Raw genomic sequence first — 25280 nt, forward strand, 5'->3', positions numbered from 1 at the left:
AAAGGACTCAGCTGTGGGATGCTGGGATGTTGTTGAGGTTTTTTTTCATTCTCCCCGCCCGACTCCCATCAATTCCTCCCTCTTCTTGAAATGACTGAGCCTGAAAAATGCAAAGTGGGGGTGACACAACCAGACGGCACTGGAAAGCTATTCATTCGTCAATTCTTTAACATCGGTGCTGTGGCTCTTCCTCTCTCACCCCAGCTTCCGGCCAGTCCTAGGTCTTCTCTTCCCAGTCACATTTGGGATATTTCTTCTTTGCTGCAGCACAGCCAAAGCCAGCCAAACTCTGAAAGGCAGACATTAAGGATCGGACACAAGAGAGGTGCCAGCAAATGTGTGTTTCTGGCTACCATCCAGGGTGATACCCACCTCCTCTGCATATCAGCACGAATCACCAAGACCATGGTCACTTTGGTTTTCCTACTTCATTAATGAGACTTTTGCTGACAATCCCTTGCATTTGCTCTGAGCTTTAAACCTTTCTGGGGAGCACACCAGGACCTTGTCTTGTTTTCCCACAACAGCCGGGTACTACCTGATCTGGAAGCTGGATGGTATGTAGGTATCGGAAGCAGGTGTCAATTGCCTTGTATTTTCTGCTTGAAAATCCTCCTTACGTCATCCAGATGGACACAGAAGCTGCCTGAAGCTGTAAAAAAAAAAAAGAGGATTAACTTAAAGATGTAGAAGAGGCTCTGGACTTAAACACAAATAAAAACAAATGAATCTGGAAATTGCTTTTGGGATGAGGCCAGTAAGATCGGGCTGGTGCCTAATGTTTTGGGGTTGGCAGCTTGTCAATCACTTAGCAAACAGGTTTTCACAGGCAGGCACTGTGGGGGCTATCAAGATGAAAAAGCAGTGCAGGCTGGAAGACCTTAGGGTCAGAGAGGGGAGAGGAGACAAATTGGAATGAGTGAAACAACACGGAACCAGGAAGGGGTCACACGCAGGAAGCGGGCTGCGGGCACTTTCTATGTGCTTTCAGGGCAACAAGGAGTCATGGCTGTAACCTAATGATCTTTCAGGACCACCTGCTCTACACCCATAATAGTGCCAGAACTCTGGGTTTCTTCCACCCAGACGAGGAGCCAAGTCTCTGTGCAAGGCCGCCAGGTCTCCCATTCCATCCCAGGGGCTTTGTTGACTGGGATAAAGACTGGTATCCAGATCACAGGCATCTTGGGCCTAGTTGGGCCTCCTAGACGCAACATGGGGGCGGGGTGGTCAGGAAGCCCTAACACGGTGTCTGGGACAGGAGGGGGCAGCCTCCGCCTCTAGACACCGTCTCTCCACTCCCTTTATCCCCGTCCTCCAGTCCACCGCAATGAAACCGCAACAAGGCTGGGGAGGGGGTTGACTACAGCAGCCAGAAGGGGCGGGCGGAGGTTAGAGGTCAGGGGTCGCGAGCACTTCGGTGTCACAGGGGCTGCAGTGGGAGGAGCTGCGGGCTCAGGGAAGGCTGGGAGCCGGGCCGAAGGGGGCGGAGGGGACGGTGGCGGACGCGCGCAGGGGCGGCGCGCTGGGCTGGGCGCTGGCGGCGAGGGGGTTACGCGCCTCGGCTNTTCGCCCGCCTCCTCCGCGAGCCAAGGCCGGTGCCCCGCCCGGAGATGGGCAGACGCGCGGATGGCGTGGCTCCCAGCGCCGCCAGATCGCTGGAGCCCGGCGCCGGGGCGCTGCGCTAAAGCTCCCGATCCGCGCAGCCTGGGAAGCCTGCAGGTGTCCTTGGCCGCTCGGCTGCCGGAGCCCAGAACCCCGCGTCCCGGAGCGGCTCCGCCCCCCGGGCCCGGCNCCGCCGCCGCGGGGAAGCCGGACGCTCCCGGGACTCGGGAGCCGGAGGGTGGCCCGTGTGAGTGTGAGCGCGCGCGCGCCCCAGACCCTCGCAGTGAGCCTGGACTGTGCGCTAATTCGCCTTTTGAAGGTGAAAGGGGGGGGCGTGTCCGGGGGCCCGAGCATTTGCGTGTCCAGTCCTAGCCGGGGAGCGTGAGGGCTTGTTCCTGCCTCCCCGGGCCCCTCGCTTGGGTCCTCGGCTCGCCTCTTCCCTCCTGCCTAGCTCGCCGGAGCTTCCTGCCCAAACCCCAACCACCTGTGCACCGGAGAAACCCAACTCCTCCTGCTCCGCACCCCGGGGGAAGGCAGGGGCAGGGCCAAGCCGCAGAGGGGGCCGCCACCGCCTCCGGCCTCCTCCTCGTCTCCTCCCCCTCCCCCGTCTGACGCTGCCTCCTTGGGAAGGGTGTTTGGAGGGCAGCGGCCGCCCCAAGCCGAAGCCCCGCAGCGCTTCTTATGATCAGCTCGGTGTGTGTCTCCTCCTACCGTGGGCGCAAGTCGGGGAACAAGCCTCCGTCCAAAACATGTCTGAAGGAGGAGATGGCCAAGGGCGAGGCGTCGGAGAAGATCATCATCAACGTGGGCGGCACGCGACATGAGACCTACCGCAGCACCCTGCGCACCCTACCGGGCACCCGCCTCGCCTGGCTGGCAGATCCCGACGGCGGGGGCCGGCCCGAGTCCGATGGCGGCGGTGCAGGCAGCAGCGGCGGCGGGAGCTGCGAGTTCTTCTTCGACCGGCACCCGGGCGTCTTTGCTTACGTGCTCAACTACTACCGCACCGGCAAGCTGCACTGCCCCGCCGACGTGTGTGGGCCGCTCTTCGAGGAGGAGCTCACCTTCTGGGGCATCGACGAGACCGACGTGGAGCCCTGCTGCTGGATGACCTATCGGCAGCACCGCGACGCCGAAGAGGCGCTCGATATCTTCGAGAGCCCGGACGGAGGCGGCGGTGGCCCGGGGACCGGCGAGGAGGCCGGCGACGATGAGCGGGAGCTGGCCCTGCAGCGCCTGGGGCCCCACGAGGGAGGGGCAGGCCCCGGCGCGGGGTCCGGGGGCTGCCGTGGCTGGCAGCCCCGCATGTGGGCGCTCTTCGAGGATCCCTACTCCTCCCGGGCGGCCAGGGTGAGTGGCAGGAGCCCGAGCCTCCTCTCCGGGCGTGCAAGGACCCGTGGTGGTGGGGACGGGCCGGGGGGAGCGGGCCGGGACTGACTTACCCTTACCACTGCCTCCCTCCCAATTCCCTCTGTCCTCCATCCGACCCCAGAGGACTCAGTCCCCGCTCACCCGTTCCGCCCGCCCCCCTCCTGCACGCCTCATCAGGAGATGGCACACACTTGACTTACTACTTGGACCTAATCCCAGTTGCTTGCTTTGCCTCATCCCCACCGAGGGAGTGGGTTGCCCTTAGCTGAGCTCTTCCACCCCCTTCCCTCTGCACGGGCCGCCTCTCTTCATTTACCCCCACTCCTCCACAGGGCCAGCGGCCTGCAGAGCTGGAATTAGGCCTCCTGCCTGACTCAGGCAGGGTTTGGGGGAAGAAAACTGGGTGTGTTAAGCGCCTACTCTGTGGCAGGCCCATGTGTTAGCTTCTTCCACGGGTGCCACCTCCTTTCAACGCTCTGGGCAGCTGGGTACGCTGTGAAGTATGAGTTTTGTAGAGGAGACATGAGCTCCAGCCTAGACAGTGCCGGGACCAGAACCCAGGCCTCTGGTGAGCCCTTTTTTCAGGGAGACAAGTCAAGATGTCTGCCCCTTGCCATGCCCCTAAGGCTTCCCGGTCACCTGGGTTGGCTTGGCTTCAGCTAGACAGGAAGGGCCTAATGTTCTGGGTGATGCAGGCTCCCGCGGTCAGTGGCCAGCCACAGGCTGCCTGTGATGATCCCAGATTTGTTGCCACTTCTTTTCTTCCTGCTGCGGCACAGATTGGCTTCCCAGAAAGCCTTGGTTCAGGTTACTGCCTGAAATGGGTTTATGGGGGGAGAGGAGGATGGCATAGGTTGATGTTAGGCCAGATCTCGTCCCTTCGCACCACCTCCTCTTCAGGTCCGTCCAGTTTCTCCCAAACCCCTTAGGTGAAAGGGGTTGGAGGGATGAGAATATGCTTGGATGGCTTAAAACAAACAAACTGAAGGATGGCTTCATATTCTTTAAAAAAGAGAGAGAGAGAGAGAACCCTGGAGGCTGGTGCCTGGCTTCATGGCTAGCAGCCCGAAGCCTAGCTGGGGTCTGGGGGACAGGAAAGAGCAACACATGTTGGGTCTGGGGACCACCCCCACTGTGGGAGCTGGCCCTCACGTCTGGCATCCCAAGTCATCCTGTTAATGAGTCTCAGAGCCCTCGCTACTCTCCCTAGCACCTCCTGGGCTGGGCCTCAACCAGGTCATGGAAGGAAAAGTTCTACTTCCCCATCCAGGGAAGGGCGGGAGACTGGGAAAAGGGGCTGCAGGGCGGGCCAGGCTGGCGTAAACACTAGACCAGTGCAGATGCATGTCCGGCCTGGGAGGAACAGGGGTCTCGGTGGCCAGGGCATCCCGGGGCAGCCCCTGGAGTGCAGACCCCTGTGTCAGACTGAGAGTGAAGCTGGAGCCAGGAACTGCCTTCGTTTCTTCCCTTACAGCCCTTAGATCAGCCCAGATGGTGCCCCGGCCTGGGCCTGCGGTGAGTTCTGGAGGCTTCTCATGAAGTTCACTAACCCTGCCAGTGTTCACTGTTGGCTGCGTGTCCTAGGGGTGAGCGACCAGGNGAGAGGGGAAAAGCCAGGGAGGCAGGAGTGAGGTGAGGTGGTTAGGGAAGCTAGGTCCTACTTCTGAGCATTCTGGGGCCCCCGGGGAACTTTGAGTCTCTTGATTCTTCTCGCTCGGATTCCAAGGGACTGTGCCGTCATCGAGTTGGCATTCTGCTCAACAAACCCCAGGGTCGGCCAGCCTGGGGGCTCATTGAGTAAGCTCAGAGCCTCATTGACCCCTCGAATTTCTCCAGGAGCCCAAGATACTTGCCCTTTTGATGTGGCATCACGTCAGCCACGGCATTCCAGCTGAGGTCAGAAGTGCCGGGGCAGGGTTACTTCTTCATATTGAAGCAATGAGGAAACCAGGATTCAGAGGTGTCAGTTCAATGCCCTCAAAGACACTTCAGAGCAGAGCAGGAACCTCCCTTCATTTCCAACTTCCTGGTTGTTAATCCCGATGTGAACAGCTGTATGGAGCTTAATAGCACTCGTGTCCAGAGAGGACTTGCTTCCTGCCTCCAATTCAGCTGTTCCTGGGCCATACAAGTGAGAATACATAATTCTTAAAAATTGGTAAGAGTATTCCATGCAGGTATTTACATTAATCTCTGGTCCTCCCAGGAAACTTACAGTGGAGATCTCATCCCCATTCAGGAGATTGGGGCCGTAAGAGGGTAAACATCTTGCCTGAGATGACACAGCCAGATAGTGGAGTGCTGTGAGTCAAAGCCCTTGCTCCTCTGATTGCAACATGTTCTTTCCACTGAACGAGGCTGTTTTGGAGGTGAAGAGGTGGCTTGTTTCTTATTCTGGCCTGGAAGGAGTTCTGAGGCTCCGTACCTCCTGTGGATGACATCAGAAAACCCAGGGGCAGATGGGGACATCAACAGGGACATTTGGTTACTCTATTACCCCTCGAGGTCTAAGGGCCTGGGATGTCGGGCATCTGGGGCTGCACCCTCTTCACTCGGTTTGCCCCAGGCTAATAACACAGCCCCTCCAGCAAGCACTGTCCGCTGGGTCTGCGCATACCCGCCGTCCTCGGGGCCTGCAACACCAGTCGTGGGCTTGGGGCGCCCATTGAAGGCCAGTAGAGCAGAGGAGCCCAGGCGTCGCTTTGCACACGGCAGCTGGTCAGTTGAGTAGTGCGTTATGGCAGGAACAAAACAGACACAGACGGAAAGTGAACGGAGCTGATGGTGGAGCCTGTTGCCTCGCTACTGGCCTGGCCCGCAGAGCCATCCCCCTTCAGGCAGGCCCCAGGCTGGTGGGGTGCTCACCCCTGCGCCCCTCACTGTGGCCAGGCCTGTGGCGGCCACCTTGGTGGTTCTGTTTCTGTGGCCTGGCATGGGAAATCAGGCACAAGGGGCAGGCTGGTCCTGTCCCCACCTGCCCGGAGCCCACGGCCAGGGTGGCTTGCCGGACTGAGGGGGGACCAGCAGGGTTTTGGCAGCCTGAGACTGGTGGAATAAGGCCTGAGGGGAGACAGGAGGCCTGATGAACGGGACCCTGGGGCACTCCCCTCCCTTCGCTCCCAACCTCTTGAGGACCCAGGGGTTAGACTGGCCTCAGCTATTCCCAGGCCTATTAAGTGGTTTGGGGCACCTGGGTGGCTCAGTCGGTTCAGTGTCCAACTCTTGATTTCGTCTCAGGTCGTGATCTCACGGTTTGTGAGTTCAAGCCCTGCATCAGGTGGTTGAACTAGGCTCCAGACCCAGATCTTGTGACCCCCACGTCTGTGCTTGTACCACAGCATCAGCGTCCACCTGCGCCTTCTTGCCTGGAAAAGGCCTCTGACTTCAGGGGCCCCATAGGGGGCCTTCTGTTCTCTTGCATCTCACCCTTCACTTCCTCTTCCAAACCAAAGCTCCCATCCCCTCGCCTCCTAGAATTGCTCACATCTGAGCTTGCTCTCTATTTTTTCTCACTGTGGGACTTTCATAGAACAAGAAGAAAGGGGACTTAGTTACGAGAGGTGACGGGGGTGGGGGGTCCCCTGGTGGAGGACTGAGATGGAGGCCTTCTTGGAAGTAAATGCAGGGCTGTGTTCCTGCTTTATCCCTTCTGAAGGCCCCCCAGCTTCTCCGGCCTGGGCGTTGACTGGGACTAGCTGGCTGGTGGGCAGGACTCCCTGGTCCCGAGCCTCCTGGGCTGCGGAGAGCCGAGAAGCCACGCCAGGGAGGCTGGGTGCCCTGGCCTCTCCCCCAGCCCTGTCCTGAGGCAGCCTCCCAGTCTCCTCCTGGGTTTGTTTTGTGTTTTTCTTTTTTGTTCTGAACAGACCAACATTTGCCTCTGAACATCTTGTCTCTGGATAATGAGGTGTTTCTGTTTGTCACCATTTGGGGTGGGGTGTTAAGTGGGGGAGGGGCTAAAATAAACTTGGGCTATTTTGGGGAGATGGGGGAAGAATAGGCAGGAGCAGAGCCAGGCATTTGGGCCTTGGGAACAGGGAGCCCCCGGGCTCCTTGCCTTTACCCGTGGCCGTTGCTGGCTTGTCCTGCCCTCACTCCGGACCCGGTGTGCTGGGCACCAGGACGTCCAGGCCATCCTTGTCCCTGGGCAGCCAGCCTTCCACGACCTCTGGCCCAGCTCCCGGCTAGGGTTTGTTTTTTCAGGCTGGGTTATGCTTACCCAGCATCAGGCAGTGGGCTTGGCCCACTCTGGAAAGCCACAGAGTCCGAGCCTAGAGGTATTCCTGGGTATACCCGTCACCTCTGGCCCGCGTTAGTGGGGCTGGCCATGTCTCCTCGTGACAGGTTCCCCAGGACCAGCAGAGGAGGCAGGCAGTCACCTTGGCTCCAGTCATTCAGAAAACATTTGTTGGGTGCTTACTGCATGCCGGACTCCAGGCTGGGCCCTGTAAATACAAAGTCAGACACGAACCCTGTTCCTGAAGGGAGGTAGGTTAGGTGGAGGAGGTGGCATTTGGGGGAAACAGGGTGACAAGAGATAGTAATAATACAAGATAGATCACAAGAGGTGCCACAGTAGTCTTAGAAAATAAAGTCCAGTAGGAGGTGAGACGACAAAGCCATGAATCCCACCTCTGTGTGAGGTGAAGTGAGGTGGGGAGACGGTTGGCAGGCAGAGGTAGCTTCAACGAGGGAGTAGAGGTTAAGTGGGATAATGACTTAGCTCCCTTAAATAATTTTGAGAAGGAGGCAGGCTATAAATAACTATATAAATAAATAAAATTTCAATGTGAGTGGTGCTTTAATCCATGCAGAGTTAGGGAAGGGGCAAGTTTTCTGGTGGGGGGACCAGCCGGGGCAGAGAGGGGACAGCATGGAACATGGATAGGCAATAGCCAGGAATTGCATTTGGCTGGATAATTTCTTGACCTGCGATCGGGGCTGGACTGAATTGCCCTCAGGGCCAGACTCATCAGCTCCCGGCAGCCCAGAGGCCCTGAGAAATCCCACGTGCTGGCTTGGCAGGAGGTGGGCATCGGGGGAGGCTGGCTCTGCCCCTGGAGCCAGAATGGGAGGTTCCCAGGCCCAGCGTCTGCTCCTAGGGGACCCCATGCAAGGAGACAGACAGACGTCACTAGGCTGATACCTGGGGCTCAGAGTGCAGGCCCTCACCCAGGAGCCTTGGGACAGCTCGGAGATGCTTTGCCTGATACGCTGTCTCTCTTTCCCTGCCTCTGAGCCTGCAGGGCTGCTCGTTCCCTTTACAGCACTGCCTGAGCTCTAGGACCTCACTTCTCCGGAAACCTCAGCTCCTCATCCCATCCCCACCGATCTCTGCAAGTGTCTTTGGCTGTGTTCTCAGATTTCTCTTCTCCTACACTTCATCCTTAATATAGGTTTTGGGCATGAGTCTTCTTATGTTTATCAGTCCATCTGTCTCCTTGGCCCTTTCTCCTTGGGCTCCCCTCCCCTGCCCCCGCTGATTGTATTCAGTTCCCAATGACTGGTGTCTGTCACCTCCCCCCACCCCCCCGACCCAGCCTGTGCCAGATTCTGGAGACACTCTAGGCTCTGTGCTGAGTTTTACAAATATCATTTCTTTTAATCCTCAAAACAACCCTATAAAGTGGGTACTCTTCTCATCCCCCTCAACACATCAAGCACTCTGTAGCCTCAGGTCCTTTGCAATGCCTGTTCCCTCTGGCTCTCCGGCTGTCCTGGATCTTCATGTAAACTCGCTCCCTCACTCCTTCAGGTCTCTGCTTAGATGTGTCACCTTGGCACTGAGGCCTTGCCTAATCACCCCATTTGAAATAGTTCCCTTGGGTCACTAAGTCAGTTAAGCGTCCAACTCTTGATCTCGGCTCAGGTCACAATCTCATGGTTTGTGGGTTTGAGCCCCGCATAGGGCTCTGCGCTGACAGCACAGAGCCTGCTTGGGATTCTCTCTCCCTCTCTCTGCCCCTCCCCCATGCACACACACGCGAGCTCGTTCTCTCTCAAAACAAATTAAAAAAATAGTTTAAAAAGAAAATGAAATAGTTCCCTCACCCTCATACTCTACCTCCTTTTCTATTTTTCTTCCTAACACTTATACCATCTGGCATACTATGTATTTACTTATTTTTGACAGCTTCCTTCTCCCAGACTGTAAGGCCTAAGGGGCAGGGATGTCTGTTTTGGTTCCTGCTGTTCCCCAGCATCCAGAACAGTGTCTGGCACATAGTAGGCACTCAATCCCCATTTTATGGGCAAAGGTCCTAAGGCTTAGAGAGGTTAAGAAATTTGCCTCAGGTCTCTCAGGCAGTAAGTAGCAGAGCCCAGCTTCTACCCAGAAGCGTGTGACTTTGGATTTCTCCATCACAGTCTTAGGATGAGCTTGGTGCAGGAGGCTGATAACGGGGCTGATTCACCAGCCAAAACCCCTGGGTCTCCGGATGGGTGTGGCCCCAACAGGATACAGCCAGCCTGTGTGTGGGGAGCCCGCGGAGCAGGAAGCTTGAAGGGACAGTGCTTTCCTGCACAGAGACTAGGACCCGCCTGTCCAGGGTGGTGAGACCCTCCTGCATCCTTCGAGCGGGGCCGAGCGCAGCTGCTGGCCACACCCGTTCACATAAGCAATTTTCCGCTTGGGCCGTCTTGACTTGCAGCAGAATCTACGCCTGGTGTCCTCAGGTAGCGTGGAAAGAACTGACATCTTCCACCACGGGAACCAGGGCAAGTCGCTTCTCCCCAGGCCTCTGTTTCTTTGGTTGCAAAACAGCAGAAAGGGAACTGAACTGAATGAGCTTCTGGGTCCCTTTGCTTCTAAAAAGCAAAGATTTTTGTGATATTTCTGGCCCCAGATCCAACTCCGCTCTCAGTAGCTGCATGTAAGGGTCCATGGAGGCCCCCACACCTCTTCGGCTCTGTTGCTGTTAATTGAGCACATACTGCGTGCCAGATACTTTGTCGTGTAGCAGCTCATTTAGACCCACAGTAACACTACCGGCGAGCCCTAGTGCTGTCCTCATTTTGTAGTGAGAGAGCTGCACAAAGCACACTGTTTACCTAGTGAGTGGTTGGGCCAGGATGAGGGCCCCCGCGGTGTGATCCCAGGGCTCCTTAGCTTTGTGCTCAGGCTCTGCTCGGCAGAGGCCATGGGAAGGAGGCACAGGTACACACCGCCAGCTTGGGCTCAGAAGGCTCCAGCTCAAGGCCTTGATGTCTCAATAGGGTGGTATTGTAGCCACTGCCTCCTTCCTTGGTCCTTTTCTGTCCCCAGAAGCCCCCAATAAAGAGAGTGGGAGAAAAAAAAAAAAAAAGGCCATGTCCCTGCTGCCAGGGACTTGCATAGGACCTCTACTTACAAAATAATTCCATTTGGGAATAACTTAGGGAGAAAGGAATAATTGGGGCCCGATGGGGAACCTGTAATCTAGGACCCACCTTGGGCAACATGCCAGCATCCTGGAGTCTGCATCTGTCCCAGCTCAGACTCCAGTGGTGTGTCCATCTCTTCGGGGAGGGGGAGCTTTCTGGGGCCTGCCTTGTACCTGCTGTCAGGCCTAGAGAGGCCACACGGGAGATGGAGACCCCATGAAGATGTCACCAAGGAGGAGTGGACTATCCCCCCTTGTTTGGTTAGGGGGCCGAGTGGAAAGAGCTTTGAGCTGAGAGTCAGGAGACCTGGCCTCCTGACCCTGAGCAAGTTGTTTCCCCTCTCTGGTGCCTCGGCTGTCCCCGAGAAATGGGCACCTGTGGCTACCCTTCATCTGCCCCATCTTCTGGGACGGCTGAGGTGAGTGAATGAGTAAATAGTTGCAACAGTTCTGTTTAAAGAAAAAAAAAAAAGCAAAAACAAGTGAACACTGCAGAAATTCCAGGGGTGGTTCCCTAAGGCAGGAGGGGTGGTTTGTACCTTCTGGGTGGCTGCAGAAGGAGCCCAGGGTGGCCCCTTGGCCCTGCAGTTAGGAGGGTGCCCGGTACACAGCCCTCCCTCCACTTCTCCCCTCTGTGCCCTCTGCTCAGCCCCTTGGCGGCTCTTCCTGAACTTGTTTTTCCAAATCACTAATTAACGTCACGCTTGGCTCCCAGGTGGGCCAACTCTCCCGGCTAATTCTTCTCAGAGAGAGTGAGCTCCTGCTTTCCATGCTTCCTGGCAGAGCTGGGACATGCCATCTCCACCCCCTGCCCCACCCCTTTTGCTGCTGGGGATGGGAGCAGCGCCCGGAGTCTGGGATCCCAGCATCACTGTGGGCACTGAACAGGTGTTTGCACCAGCTCATCTCTGGATGGCCACGGAGAGCCCACAGGCTGGAGCCGTTTGCCCAATGTCCACACCAGTCCATACTGCCTTGATAGCCCATTTCTCAGGGAAGAAAAATGAGATCAGGGGCACTTGGGGGGCTCAGTCAGTTAAGCATCTGACTTGATTTTGGCTCAAGGCATGATCTCATGGTTTGTGAGATTGAGCCCCAAACCGGGCTCTGTGCTGATAGCATGGAGCCTGCCTGGGATTCTCTCTCTTTCTCTCTCTCTCTCAAAAAAAAAGAGATCAGAAAAGGAACTTGAAATTTACCTTCACAGGAGAGACGCAGACAGGAGAAGCTCCAGGCAGAGCTGTTTGAAGTGGGGAACGTTTATCTGTGGCCTGCTGCCTCCCTTCTTCTTCCTCGCTATGTCTGATCAACCTGTCCATGTTCAAGTGTCAGTAAGATGTTTTAGTGTGCAGTGGGGGTCTGTCTTAAGTCAAAGGTACACATCCCTAAGGGTAAAATAGTAGTCATGAGGGAGTTGGCCAGGAACAGTATGACAGTTCAGAGAAGACTTTCCTGGGGCTATGACTTAGGAGGTGGTAAAGGCAGTATCGTGTGAAGAGAAGGTACAGCCTCTGAAGTTAAATGGTTCTGAGTTCAAGTCTGGTTTCCAACCCTTCTAGGCTGTGTGACCTTAGGCAAGCATATAATCTCTCTGATGCTTAGTTCCTCCTCCTTAAAAGGAGATGATGAGGCTTCCCTCACAGGGTCACAGGGAGGAGGGCTGGAGGCAGTAACACATACCAAGGGCCCAGCTGTGCCAGGACAAAACAGACAGCTAATTGAAGTTCATCCCCAAAGTTCGCTCAGACTTGCTTCTGCTCCAGAAGCCCCGAAGAGGTTTCATTTCCCAGCCCCCCTTGTATTCTCCAGTGGTGTTTTGCAGTACTAAGAACGAGGTGTGCCTTCTCTCCCTTCCCTAGTTCAGACTCTCAGGGAGGAAAGCATCTCCAAGAGCACCATTAGACAGGAGGCAACGCCATGGGCAGGTGGGAGTCCACGTGTGGTCATGGGGCCACAGTCCTTCCCCATCCGCCTGTTTAAGCTCGGCCCCCTGCTCAGGGAGAAAACCCATTCCTACGCACGCACGGAGCAGGACAGGCAGCAGCAGGGGCGTAGACCCCAGCAACAGGTACCCTGACAGTGGTGAATGGCATTGCATGAATAACAGATGAAGCCTCCGTAATTGGTGTTATTACACATGCATTTCATCTCCATTCATGACGATTGGACACTTAAACCTAGCCGCTCCTCTGCCCGGTGCCGCTGTCATCATTGTACCCGAGATCCTAGCAGCTATCTGGATCAGCCACTGCCACACTCCAGTCCCAGTGGGTGCCGTTTATTTTTTGTTGGAGCTCAGTGTCCCAGGAAATGCCAGTTGTCGGGAAGGGGAGGGGTGGTTATTCTGGGCAGACCCTCCCCCTCCCCCATCTCCTGCCATGGAACAGGGTACCTTCTTTCAGACACTTCTGTCCGGGCATTTGGCTGGGACATTCTAAGCTGTGCGAGGTAGTGGAGAGGGGCTGGGACGTGGGGCTTGAGGGAGGTGGGTCATGGCTGGAGTTCTGAGACTCAGCTGGCAGAAAGAGACCCAGAGTCATTCCTTCCAGGCCCTCTGGGCCTATCCCTAACGCAGTGGACCTCAAAACTTAACACGCATCAGAATTACCTGGAAGGTTTGTTAAAGCAGATCGCTGGGCCCTACCCACGGAGTTTCTCCTTCAGTAGGTTTATGTGGGGCTCAAGAATTTGCATTTCTAACTAGTTCCCAAGCGATGCTGCTGCTGCTCGTCCAGAACCTCGCTTTGAGGACCATTGCCCTTAAAGCCTCGTTACTCCAAGTGCAGTCCGTGGACCAGCAGCCTCTCCTGAGAGTTTGTTAGAAATGCAGAATCACAGGCCCTACCCTGGACCTCCTGAATCAGCATCGCATTTGAACAAGACTCCTAGATGATATATATATACCCATTACAGTTTGAGAAGCTTTAAGGAATGACTGGACTACAGGGGCTCAGAGCTAGGTAGTAGGCGGGCCAGAGTAGGCAGTAGGCGGAGCTAGGCAGTGGGCGGAGCTAGGTAGTGGGCGGGGCCAGAGTAGGCAATAGTATTATTTCCCGCCCAGTTGCCTCCAGCCAGAAGCAGCCTCTATTTTCTGCGCACGGTGACAAAGTTTGGGCAGTATTGCCATAAAACACCCAAACATATGGATAAAGACCCTCTGAGGAGGGAGTTACAGCCCATGACTACCTTAATCCCACCCCTCACCATCTAACAACCACCTGGTGACCCATGCCCTCACCCTCCACAACCAGAAGGGCGCCCTTCCATACCTGACAACCTCCCCGCTGTCCTCCTCGCCCACAGGTGGTGGCCTTCGCCTCTCTCTTCTTCATCCTGGTCTCCATCACCACCTTCTGCCTCGAGACGCATGAGGCCTTCAACATTGACCGCAACGTGACCGAGATCCACCGGGTGGGCAACACTACCAGCGTGCACTTCCGGCGGGAGGTGGAGACAGAGCCCATCCTGACCTACATCGAGGGCGTGTGCGTGCTGTGGTTTACCCTGGAGTTCCTGGTACGCATCGTGTGCTGCCCGGACACTCTAGACTTCGTCAAGAACCTGCTCAACATCATCGACTTCGTGGCCATTCTGCCCTTCTACCTGGAGGTGGGGCTGAGCGGCCTGTCCTCCAAGGCGGCCCGAGACGTGCTGGGCTTCCTGCGCGTGGTGCGCTTCGTGCGCATCCTGCGCATCTTCAAGCTCACGCGCCACTTCGTGGGGCTGCGCGTGCTGGGCCACACCCTGCGCGCCAGCACCAACGAGTTCCTGCTGCTCATCATCTTCCTGGCCCTGGGCGTGCTCATCTTCGCCACCATGATCTACTACGCCGAGCGCATTGGCGCCAGGCCCTCCGACCCACGGGGCAACGACCACACCGACTTTAAGAACATCCCCATCGGCTTCTGGTGGGCGGTGGTCACCATGACGACGCTGGGCTATGGGGACATGTACCCCAAGACGTGGTCAGGCATGCTGGTGGGGGCGCTGTGTGCGCTGGCTGGCGTGCTCACCATCGCCATGCCCGTGCCGGTCATTGTCAACAACTTCGGAATGTACTACTCCCTGGCCATGGCCAAGCAGAAGCTGCCGAAGAAAAGAAAGAAGCACGTGCCCCGGCCACCCCAGCTGGAGTCACCCATTTACTGCAAGTCTGAGGAGACCTCGCCCCGGGACAGCACCTACAGTGATGCCAGCCCTCCTGCCCCAGAAGAGGGTATGGTTGAGAGGAAACGGGCAGGTGAGATTGGGGGTTGGGAAGGAGAGCCACCTCTCCCCCAGTGGCGGAGGGAGTCACCAGGTGAACCTCAGCCCTTGGGATTTGGGATTGTGTTTTATTGTTCGGGGCTTCCCTAAGTATAAGATGTGCCTTTAAAAGCAGAAAGTATTGAGGCCAGATCTCTCTACCTTCTGGTTTTCCAATAGCTTTCTGAACATTAGGGTCTGTGGAGTGAGTTTACCACCCAATTTAGGTGGCAGTGGGCAGTGCACAGGGCTGTGAATTCAGATACCACCTTGGCCACAGGGCTGTGTGATCTGAGGCCAGTCACTAACCATCTCTGATCACAGGTTTTTTACCTGTAAAATGGGAGTCATCTCCCACTCCCCAAGACTTTGATGAGACCCAAAGGAAGAAGCGACATGAAAGTACTTTGGGAAGTAAAAGCCACTTCACAAGTGTTTGGCACTGTCGTTGTTAGCTAGAGAGCAGGGCAGCTGTTTTGCAAGGTGCATCCACACGTGAATCATTTCTTTCCAAACGTTGGAGTCTGATGTCTCTTGGCCTAATAAATGTGATAACGTAACAGCAGTGGGAGGCTGCCTTCTGTTCAGCACAAGCTAGATTGAGTCCTGGGCTCAGGGTGTAACATGGGTTGGGAGGGAGCCAAGAGGGAGTGGCCCAAACAGTGTCGGGCAGGGGAAAAGCAGGGCTGGAAGAAATGGCATCTACATCCGGGAGGGTGAGGGCCTCCGGGTCTGGATCCTGTTCTTCAAGGATAGGAAGGGCCACCCCTGGAAAGCTTGCTTCCACCTGCGTCAAGAGCTGGGAAAGGCAATTGGCTTAACCCACAGAAACAGAGTGAGGCTGGAGAGCTGGAGCTGAGTGTTATGGGATGGGTTCCTGAGGGTGGTCCCGGGTTTCTAGTAAGGGGAGCCCTTGGCTGCCAGGCCATCGGGAGGCTGGGGGTGGGCCCGGAGACAAAGATAGCAGCTTTTGGCCAAACTCCAGGGGGCAAAGTGGGACTGATCCTCCAGAGGGATGCCCGACTCGCAGCACTCACCTGTGGCCTGTGCGGGGGTGCCCAAAGTACATGCTGGGGGTACTCACTCCCTGGAGTCATTTGGGAGCCTTGATGGGTCAACCCCCCTCAGGCTCCCCTCTGCTCCCCCACCAGAGTGGTGCCCCCTTCCCCCATCCCTGAATGCAAATCTCCCAGCCAGTGCCTCAGGGAATTTCAGCTGCACCCCGAGGCCCGTTCAGAGTTCAGAGGGAAACCTAATATCAAAGTGTACGAGTCCCTGCACCGGCTCCTGGATACACACTTACCCACGGCCGCCGTCAGCTGCACCTCAGCCTGGCCCTAACTGCTTGGCCATGGTCAGGGCTGAGGCGGCTGCCTTCAGACCGAGCCTCTCTGGAACCAAGGCCCCACTGTGCTGCTGCCTGACGGAGGCAGGGCCTGGGGCTAAGAGCCAAAAGCAGTGGGAGCTGACAGGAGCCTCCTCTGTGCAGGGTCTTCCCTGGACAGGCCAGCCCCAAGCAGAAGGCTCCAGATCCTTCCAGTGGGCTCTTGACTCTGCCTTAGATGCCTGGTGAGCAAGATTAGCTGCCTACAGGGGATCCAGAGAGGTAGCCTGGAGGCCGCTTTATTGGTTTAACCCTGGCAGCGCCAGCCCTCATCCCAGCAAGCCAGGCGTCCTCTGAGGGAATGCAGACTCATCCGAGTGTCAGCCTGAGCCAGACCCGAGGAGGAGGCCGCGTCGCCGCCTGCCTCAGGCTAATCTCCTGGGACGGCCTGCAGTAGACAGATTTCCAAAAGCCCCCACTCAGGGTATCCGTGGCTCCGTGTCCCAGGAAAGAGTGTAGGCCAGAGCTGAGAGAGAAGCAGGGCGTCTTGCCCCGTGCCCTCAGGACCAGGCCCGCTTCTTGGCCCTCCTGGGGAGATGCCAGGTGCCCTCAGGGGAGGGAAGTGACACTCTAGGGCGGGGATCGAAGAGCCCCCAGGTGAGCCCATGAGGAAGGCCCGGGCAGCCCCTCACGCAGCCTCCTTTCTGTCTGCCCCCTTTAGACTCCAAACAGAACGGCGATGCCAATGCGGTGCTGTCAGATGAGGAGGGAGCTGGCCTCACCCAGCCCCTGGCCTCTGCCCCCACCCCTGAGGAGCGCCGGGCCCTGCGACGCTCTGGTCCCCGAGACAAAAACAAGAAGGCAGCGGCCTGCTTCCTGCTCAGCGCCGGGGACTATGCCTGTGCCGATGGTAGTGTCCGGAAAGGTATGGGTCCCCAGGCCGGGCAGGCGGAGAGCCCCCATGGAGCTGAGTCTCCCCAGTGTCCCCTGCAAAACTTGAGGTCCCCTCCTCCCCTGAGGCCTTGGCCACCATCTCCTCTGCCTTGGACGTGCCCCCGCTTTTAAGATGAGTACCCTCATCGCCCACTCCCTGGATTAGAAAGAGGTACACAGAGCCGAGCAGCAGCCCCCGTCCCCCAGATGCCCACAGGGAAGATAAGTGCTAGAGGCCAAGGGCGTGCCAGGTTAGCGGCCCCTGCATTTCTCCTCCATTTGATCACCACCTCTTCCTCTGGTTCCTGCTGCGACCTTGAGGCCTGGCCTCACAGGGTCACTGCCAGACTTTCCCCAGACCTCCCTTAAACACAGCTAAGGTTTCCCAAGTCAGTAGTCCCCGAGAGATACCCACAGCATTTGGAAGTCGGGGTAAGAATGGGCTGCTGGCGTGATGTCTTCAGAGAGCCTAGCACAAGCCCTACCTCCTCCTTCCTGCACTTGGGGTCCAGGAGCCCGGGAGGGGCCAGCCCAGCTCTGCGCGCCTCTTGAGGCAGAGCCTAGAAGGTGACCAGGGGGTGGGGATGGGGGTGGGGCCGGGTAGGGACTCCGTGTCCCCTCTGAGTTCTGCTCTCAAGGATTTGGAGGGTTCAGGGGAGTAGCCTGTCCTCTCTTGCAAGGAAAGACTACGATTCCATTGGCAGGCCCCTAGCGGCGCCNTGGGCGGAAGTGGAGCTAGGGCTCCCTTACTTGCACAAAGGGGGTCAGCGATGTTGGAGGGCGGTTGAGAGCCAGGAGTGGCTGAGAACAGGAGTCTCAAAAGCGGGTGCTCCTGCCCAGTTCCTGGTCATCTTTTTGTCGTTCTTGCCCTGTCCCTGTGACTTAACCTGCGTAAGTTCCCTACCTAGTTCCAGGCTAAACCCTGACGTCCCCCCAAAACAAAACTTGTCCCTGGGTTCTCAGGCCACTTCTTAACCAGCCCTCTTTTGACCAAATCCACACCCCCACCCCTGCAACTTCTCGCTATCCCCAAATTCCAGACCAAGTCTGGGATGAGTGAGTCAGGGTAGTGGCTGTGATGCCTCTGTCCCCCCAGGGATGTCCCCTGTCCTGCCTATCTTAGGAGGCCTGCTGGGACACCTTCCCAGCTCCTGCCCCTCCCCCCCCCAGGACCTCCAGGGCACCCTGATCCTAACAGGCCCTGAGAGGTATGTGTCCAGCTGTGCTGAGCCTATGTGCTGTTGGGTGGTGATGGCAGTACTTGCCATCTGGCAGCTGGCGGGAGACGGCCTAGAGGCCCCAGTGATGGGGCTGCAGATCGAAGGTGATCAGACCGTTTATACTCTCTCTTGCGTCCCTCTGGTCGCCCTGTCCTCTGTGCGCCCCAGTCCTTAGACTCTGGATGTGCCTGTCTCTCCTGCCCCCCATCACCAGCACACAGAGGCTGCTCCTGCATCCTGGTTCAGACCCAGAGACTTGCTTCTGCTGCAGCATGCTGAGTGATGGCCCAGAATGTGGGGCGGAGGGGACCCTACCTCCCAGGGAGGACTTGAGCCGAGTGCCGAGCAGCCCTGTTTTCATGCCAGGATTGTGAGGGGCTTGGCGGAAGTGGCAGTGCAGAGGAGGCAGTGAGGACGCGAGTCAGGAGGGACCATAAGGAAGTGGGGAGCGGGCCACAGCCAGGGCGGAAGGTGCACTCGCGTGCCCGGGCTGGGGAGCGTGTATCGCACCACCAGATCTCTCTGGGAGCTTGTGTGGCCCGGCTGCTCTATTTTCAAGATGCTTCCACACTGCTTCTTGGCAACAAGCACGTAGCTCAGCCAATTAGAGTGACCTTCGAGAGGGAACAGGTGGGTTGCTGGGAAACAGGCCCTGCTAAGCAAGCGTGGCAATTAGCATCGCCAAACTCCCAGGAAGTGCTCAGCAACTTTTCCCCATGCCAGACCATGCCTCACTTCTCTGCACTGGGGCTACATGTAGGACCCGGAGTAGGGCACCCAGGGCTTCTTCAGCCACGGGCAGAGACTCCCTTGTGAGCCTATAGCTGCCCAGGTGTCAGAGTGTGAACTCCCTGGGGGGATGGGGACCTGTGCTAAGCAGGGCTTCTTAAGATGGAGAAGAAAGGTGCTGGGGGCTATGGGGTCTCTGTGTAGCTGGAAGGGAACTTACCTGGGGACAGTGACAGGGCAGAGATCAGCTGTTGGGCCCTGGCATCTGTCCCCTGGAGCCCAGGTGACTTGGAAGTCAAGGAAAGTCAGAGCCTTTCCTGGCGGGCCAGACCCCTCAAGCAACCCAGGGCTGATAGCCCCGCAGGGTCCCCTGGAGCATGGAGCCCACGGAGCTGCTCAGACGGGGAGCCAGGCCCCTCTGACCCATGTGCCTTTTCTTCACCAAGGCTGTGCAAAGTCCCGGAGTCTAAACAACATAGCTGGAGCAGCTGGAACCAGTCTGGGGCTGTCTCCACTGGCATCAAGATACAGCTCACCCTACCCTCCAAGAAAGCTCCTGTTCTCCCGCCCCTTCCACCCCCTCACCAGCCCTCCACCTGGACACCCAGCCCCTTAGCTGCACCCGCGGCACTCCCCCACCCCGGGTACACACCACGCTCACATGCCCCCCAGCCCTCATTCCTCTGGGGTCCTCAGGGAGCCGGGCGGGCTGCAGGAGGGTCCAGGGCCCTGAGCCTCTCCTCCACAGCACCCAGCTCCCCAGAACATTCAGCTCTGGAGCCTGAGAACAAGCCCCAGGCTTCCGCCCCATTGGTCCCCATCCTGAGCCGGAGGTGCCCCCCCCCACACCCCCCCGCCCCCAGGACCTGTGCCTCTGGGCCTTGCCTTCCCTCAGGGCCCCACCTCAATCACAGCAAATGCATTTCCATTCCTTGTGGCCTTCAATCAGCAGCCAGCCTGCAACTGAATATCTCTGTCTGTCTGTCTGTCCATCCCACACCCAGACCAGCCAAGAATAAGGCCGTGTCATGGGGCAGCTCTGCTGGTGTGCAGGGAGCTAACTAGTCAGGCGAGCAGTGCCACTCTGAGAGAGGAGGCCCGATGGTCCCCAGCCCTGGCCTGGCGTGCAGGTGGGGGGTCCCTAGGGCCCCTNCTGCTTCCCTCCCTCTCTGCTCCCTCACACTCCCAGCCCTGCCTCTGAGTCACCTGCCGCTCCCACCCAGCCTCTGTGCTCTGCGTTGCTTCCAGAACCGGAGACTCATCTAATTTCTATAATTAAGTGTATTCATTTACCTAACGAGCCCAGGCGCACAACAGGTTTGTGAGTCATTGAGTGAGGAGGGGTGCGCCCTGGGCAGGGGCAGCTGAGAGGCAGTGTGGGGAAAGATGCCATCCTGCCCCTTCCAACCCANTCTCCAAGCCCCCTCGGCTTCAGGAACGAAGAAGGCCTTGGCCAAGCCATTTTCTGTTTCACCTGATGGAAATTAGACTGGACAGTGGAGCCGTGTGCCTGGCAATTTTTAGAGTCAGATTATGCAACTTTGTAGAGGTAATGACTAAGGTCCATATATGCTCCTTCCAGGGGGGACAAAGACAGGAACGGCAGGGCATAATTCAGGGACTTGGCAGGAGGCTGGGACATCGAGAGGTCACCCCCCAAAAGGCAAACTGGGCAGAAAGGTCAGACCATTTCAGGAGGTTGGGTGTTGTGAAAAGCCTGTGCCAGGAGCACCTCCATTTCAGTACCGTCTGTCTTCAGCCTTGGGCAGACACACAAATGTCCCTTCCAGAAAAGTCTGTTCAGGATGGGTACTGGGAGACCCCAGCCCTGTGGTGGGGCTTGTCTCCTGCTTGTTCTCAAAATGAAATCTCCGCTAAGAGTCGAGAAAATATAGCAGCATCCATGTGACCGTCCTTCAAAAAGGGACAGGCCCCGTTCAGTGACTGGGGCAGGGAGCCCTGTGGAGCAGGAGGGAGACTCGGGGCACCCTCTCACAGCTGAACCTGAGAGCCCAGCTGCTTTTCCTTCGTGAGGACAGACCGGGTCCCATCCCCGCAGGGCTCCCTGGTGCCGGGGTCCCGAATCTGATGAGGCCATGATGCACTAGGGGTCCAGTTTAGCCTGGGCACCACAGCTCTTTTCTCCTCTGACTGGCCTTTGTGGTTCAGGGGACTGAGGTAGTGGTCTCTGTGGCAGCCCTCAAGTTGTCAGGAGCCCAAGTTTCCACGGTACCCACCTCCTCCTTCCCTCTCCTCCCTCCCACAGGGATGGGCCTGCTCATAGCACCCCTCTGGTGGGCACAGATGTCCCTGGGTGACATGATGCAGGAGTGCCAAGCTGGAGCTCCTGGTGCCATGGGAGATGGGCTCCCACCTGTCCCCCCCCCGCCCCGCCCCAGTTCTCTGGCTTCCGTAGGGGAAACACAGGACCTAGCTAACAGGATGACCGAGTAGGCTGACCGCCCCAGCTACCTCTCAGGACCTCTGGGCCTCCCAGGGCCCTGAGAAGGGGCAAAGTAAGCCCTAGAGTTTAGAGACCTACTGTCCATGGGGTCCCTGCCTAGGGAGGCAGCTGCCTGCATGGACCTCACGCTTGTCCAGACCTTGGGCCTCCCTCGTTAGAAGCCGGCTCTCAGACAGTTGGGGCCCACCCCCTCCCTCACAGAGCAGGGAAGCAGCCGGGTAGGAGTTGTTCACTTTACGAGTTTGTACCAGGTCTCCCGACAAACTTGGAGGCCATTTTTCAGCCCCTGGGGCTTCTGGGAAGAGCTGTGAGCTGGCACCAGAGGTGGAAGATGCCTGTTCGTTGCAGGCCGGGAGTCCGAGGGGAGACTGAGTACCTGCCCGAGGGCCGGGACTCCCGGAGTCCCCCCACCCCTGGGGCCTGGGCTGCCCTTTCACAGAGCTTCCTGGGAGAGGAGGGCCTCTTGTGCCCTGGCCAGAGAATATCTCCCCGAATCCCTGCCCCGATAGCAGCCTCCTTTCCTTCGCTGTCTGGGCCCCCGCTAGAGGATGGGGGAAGGGACGGCCCAGGCCCCTGACATTCCAGCCTGAGGATGGGCAGCTGAGAAGGGCTCACTGAACCGTTGGGTTTCTCAGTAAGATGCTCCTTTCCGGCCTTCTCCTCTGAGATGAACACGTGCATCCTCCCTGAACTTCCCCTTCAGCATCCACCCTCCAACTGCTAGAACTCTGTTCCTGCCAGACTGAGGAACTGTGGCTGGGCATGACAGGGCAGCACTCTCAGGAGTGTCACCAGCCCCCTGGGACAATGGAGTGGCCCCAGGTGGTGGTTGGCCGGTGGAGCTATGAGAGGGTGGGCCACCCAGGCTAGACTATAGGCCACGCCGGGAATGTCCCCCACTGCCTCCATACCAGGCTGTAGGGCTATGATCCCTCTGCCCACTACACTGGGGCTTGGAAGACCTGAGGGCTCGTGATTCCTAGAGTTCACTGCCTGGGCAGGTATGGAGAGAAGCTGTAACATCACCTATGAGTCACCTGGGCCTGGCATTGGGTAGGCAGAGGTGATGAAGGGGCTCACCCCAGTCGCTGACCCATCCTTGCTCTTCCTGGCCTCTTAGCCCTGGGTCCTCACACCTTCCAGCTCTGCTCCTGGCCTAGTCCTTTGCCCACAGGCTGTGGGTCCGCAGCTGGCTTCCTTCTAACATCTCATTCTTTGTTTCTCCCTTTCTTTTGCTGAACTCCTTGCCCCCCCAGAAGGCAATGTTGAGACGAAAGCGTGCGTCCCAGTGTCTCACACCTGTGCTCTTTAAACACAGAGACCTGCCAAGACGCCCTCTCGCCCAGCTATGCCCAGGCTGAAGTCCTCACCCTCTCTTAAGCGGCACCAACGTGAGAGAGGCAGGCAGACAGACAGAAAGCCAAAGGCTTAGGGAAACTCTGGAACCCTGGCAAGAATCTTTCGCTGGGAAAGACTCAGAGATCCTTGTTTGCACAGGACTGATGGAAAACCTCCCATGTGACCCTCGGGGCCCAAGAGCTATCTGGGTCTGCTGTTCTGTTCTGTTGTACACTGAAGACATATATGCACATATAGTATCTATATTCATACGTGCTATACTTGTGTGTAGTGCACGTGCTATTGGTGTCTGTCTTCTCTGTTAGGCCGTGTCTCCCCAAGCCTGTGCCCCACCCCCATGTCCCCGTCCCCTTCCCTTCCCTGACGCCTTGTTTCTGCTGCACATGTGTGTGGAATGTCCCAAGAAAGAGCGTCTGGGATCTGCCAGTCCCACCCGGGGTGGGGCGGGGGGAGGGTCCCAGGCTAGACTTGCCCTCTTGGGGTCATTTCCCCTGTGGCCGGTGGTCTGTGGAAAGCCCGGTTGCCCCCCGGGGTCACTGCTCCACTAGCCTCACCCCACTCCAGATTGGGGTTCTACCTCCCACCCCACACCCCAGTTTTGGGGGACTTCCAGGGGCTCCTCTGAGGCTTCTTCCCCACTCCTTCACCTTACCCGTGTCCTGGACCCAGGGGGCATTTTGTCTTTTTTTTATTTTGGGGTTTTTGTTCTGTCTCCTCCGTCCATTTGTTTTCAAAGATGCTGCTGGGCAGACGGGCAGGGAAGGGGTCTGTCTGCCCATCTGGCTCAGGGGTCTGAGAAGGGGAAGCCTCGGGCAAGCGGAGACCAGTTGCAATACTGTACTTCCTGGCCAGTGGCCAGAGGACGCGTGCAATAGCGGAGGCCGGGTGACCCCTTCAACCTTGGCCTCTGCCCCTCCCGCGGCCCTCCTGCCCCACTCCCCCCCGCCCTGCCCCTCCCCGGTGTGGGTCATTCCTTTTGTAAAGCTGTCCCCCCGTGTGTGTGTGCGTGTGCGTGCGTGTGTGTGTGTGTGTGTGTGTGTGTTGTGTGTGTGTCTGAGGCATGCCTAGGCTGGGCCCTGCCGCCCTGTCTGCGCGCCTTCCACTGTCGTGCTGTGTTCGAGCCCCAATAAAGACACCCGGAGCATCCTGCTGCTCCTGCCTCGAGTGACTGCCTCCGCCTCTCCTTTCTGCCTCTGTGTCTTTGGGGACCTCCTCGGGCTTCCACCCCAGCACCTGAGAAATGCAACACACTGCGATCACAGCCCTGGCCCTGCCAGGAATCACCGATGCCTCCCCACCCCTGCATTTAGAGTGAGGCGCTGATGCTCAGAGAAGGAAAGGATTGCCCAGGGCCATGAAGGAGGGCTGACCCAGGGCCACCAGCTCCCAGGCGGTGTTCTGGTCTCCACTGAGCCCCTCCGTCACGCAGAAGAGATGTGTTTTGAGGGCATTCCCCTGTATTCCTGCTTGCTTGTGCAGGAACCCCCACTCCTCCACCTTCCCTGAAGTGCACCAGTGCTATGTGGGCCAACGCCCTGAGGATGCCAGAGTCATTGCGATGACTGGATGGCTGACAAACTGAGGCCAGCAAGGGACTGGTGGCACATCCGGGACCACTTAGCGATGGGGAATAAATGAATCCTGGGTGAATGATGGGGACGCATGGCCCCTCACTGTTGTCAGTCACATGGAGACACACACAGGGCTGGCCCCCAGGTGTGTGGCCTCGTGTGGTCGTTCAAAATGCCCCCACGCCTTCGTGCTCCACTGTCACCATCGAGAAATGACTGAAGAAGGGGCCCTGTGTGTTCATTTTTTTTAAAATGTTTTATTTATTTCTAGGAGAGAGAGAGAGACAGCATGAGCAGGGGAGGGTCAGAGAGAGAGGGAGTCACAGACTGAAACAGACTCCAGGCTCTGAGCTGGCAGTCAGCACAGAGTCCGACTCGGGGCTCGAACCCACGAACCGCGAGATCATGACCTAAGGGAAAGTCAGACGCTCAACCGACTAAGCCACCCAGGCGCCCCTCTGTGTGTTCATTTTTGCACCGGGCTCTGTAAACCATGCAGCCAGCTCTGGGCACGCGTTTCACCCTCTGGCTCCAGGCAGAAACTGGAGTTGCAGGGCCTCAGTTCAAAGTCCGGATCTGCTACTTACCAGCTGGGTGACTTGGGGAGAGCTCACCCGACCTCAGTTTTCCATTCTGTAGAACAGGGATCACAACAGCACCGATTTCAGAGGCCGTGAGAGTAAAGACCTGGCCCAGCGCCCTAGGTGTGCGTGTGACGGAGAGAAGACGCACACAGCAAGCGTTAGTTCCCTCCTCACCCCTTTCTGGAGCTCACAGGCTTTTCTCCACAGCCTGCTGGGCTCCCCGTGTTCAGTCACACCCAGAAAGGACAAGAGCACACCAGGGAGCAGGGGGCGAGGAAGGCAGAGCCGAGGGGAAGCCTGCTCTTGAGACACCAGAGAAAATCAGGCTGGGAGCCTGAGCCGGCTGAGGCAAAGCAATGGCAGGCTGCCAGTTGTCAATTAAAGATGAGCTCTCCTCCGGCCGTGGAGGGCGAGTAAGGGCTGTGCCCCCACTCCCCCCTTCCAGACCGGAGAAAGCCATTTGCAGCCAGGCTGCCTCAGAGAAGCTTGGCAGGGCGATAATGGGCTGGGATATACT

General features: G+C 57.7%; 1 protein-coding gene and 1 long non-coding RNA gene across 4 annotated transcripts; one reads left to right on the plus strand and one right to left on the minus strand.

The window, feature by feature from the left end:
• On the minus strand, nucleotides 1–4579 carry LOC144232757 (uncharacterized). 2 transcript variants are annotated; one of them, XR_013335510.1, is made up of 4 exons: nucleotides 4527–4579; nucleotides 3616–3791; nucleotides 539–652; nucleotides 1–289 (listed from the first exon to the last, which is right to left on the minus strand). It is a non-coding gene; the product is annotated as an uncharacterized LOC144232757 (long non-coding RNA). The 2 variants fall into 2 exon arrangements; XR_013335509.1 differs by having other exon boundaries at nucleotides 373–652.
• KCNC4 (potassium voltage-gated channel subfamily C member 4) lies at nucleotides 2023–23744 on the plus strand. Of its 2 annotated transcripts, none has more exons than XM_077765604.1 (4): nucleotides 2023–2955; nucleotides 13638–14574; nucleotides 16625–16828; nucleotides 22568–23744. In XM_077765604.1, exons 1-4 carry the CDS (start codon nucleotides 2287–2289, stop codon nucleotides 22627–22629), a joined length of 1872 nt encoding a protein of 623 aa, XP_077621730.1. In that variant the 5' UTR covers nucleotides 2023–2286; the 3' UTR covers nucleotides 22630–23744. The 2 variants fall into 2 exon arrangements, with proteins under 2 accessions (XP_077621730.1, XP_077621731.1); XM_077765605.1 differs by having other exon boundaries at nucleotides 22506–22624.
• Nucleotides 23745–25280: the final 1536 nt, after the last annotated feature.

The sequence above is a fragment of the Crocuta crocuta genome, unplaced genomic scaffold (assembly GCF_008692635.1).
Source record: "Crocuta crocuta isolate KB4526 unplaced genomic scaffold, BGI_CrCroc_1.0 scaffold274, whole genome shotgun sequence".
Classification (NCBI taxonomy): Eukaryota; Metazoa; Chordata; class Mammalia; order Carnivora; family Hyaenidae; genus Crocuta; species Crocuta crocuta.

Bases quoted from the DNA above. Each gene is read 5' to 3' on its own strand.
- KCNC4 (XM_077765604.1), top strand. From the start codon at position 2,287: ATGATCAGCTCGGTGTGTGTCTCCTCCTACCGTGGGCGCAAGTCGGGG. The intron at 14,575-16,624 runs GTGAGATTGGGG...TGCCCCCTTTAG, and splicing joins GGTTGAGAGGAAACGGGCAG to ACTCCAAACAGAACGGCGAT. The intron at 16,829-22,567 runs GTATGGGTCCCC...CTTTAAACACAG, and splicing joins CGATGGTAGTGTCCGGAAAG to AGACCTGCCAAGACGCCCTC.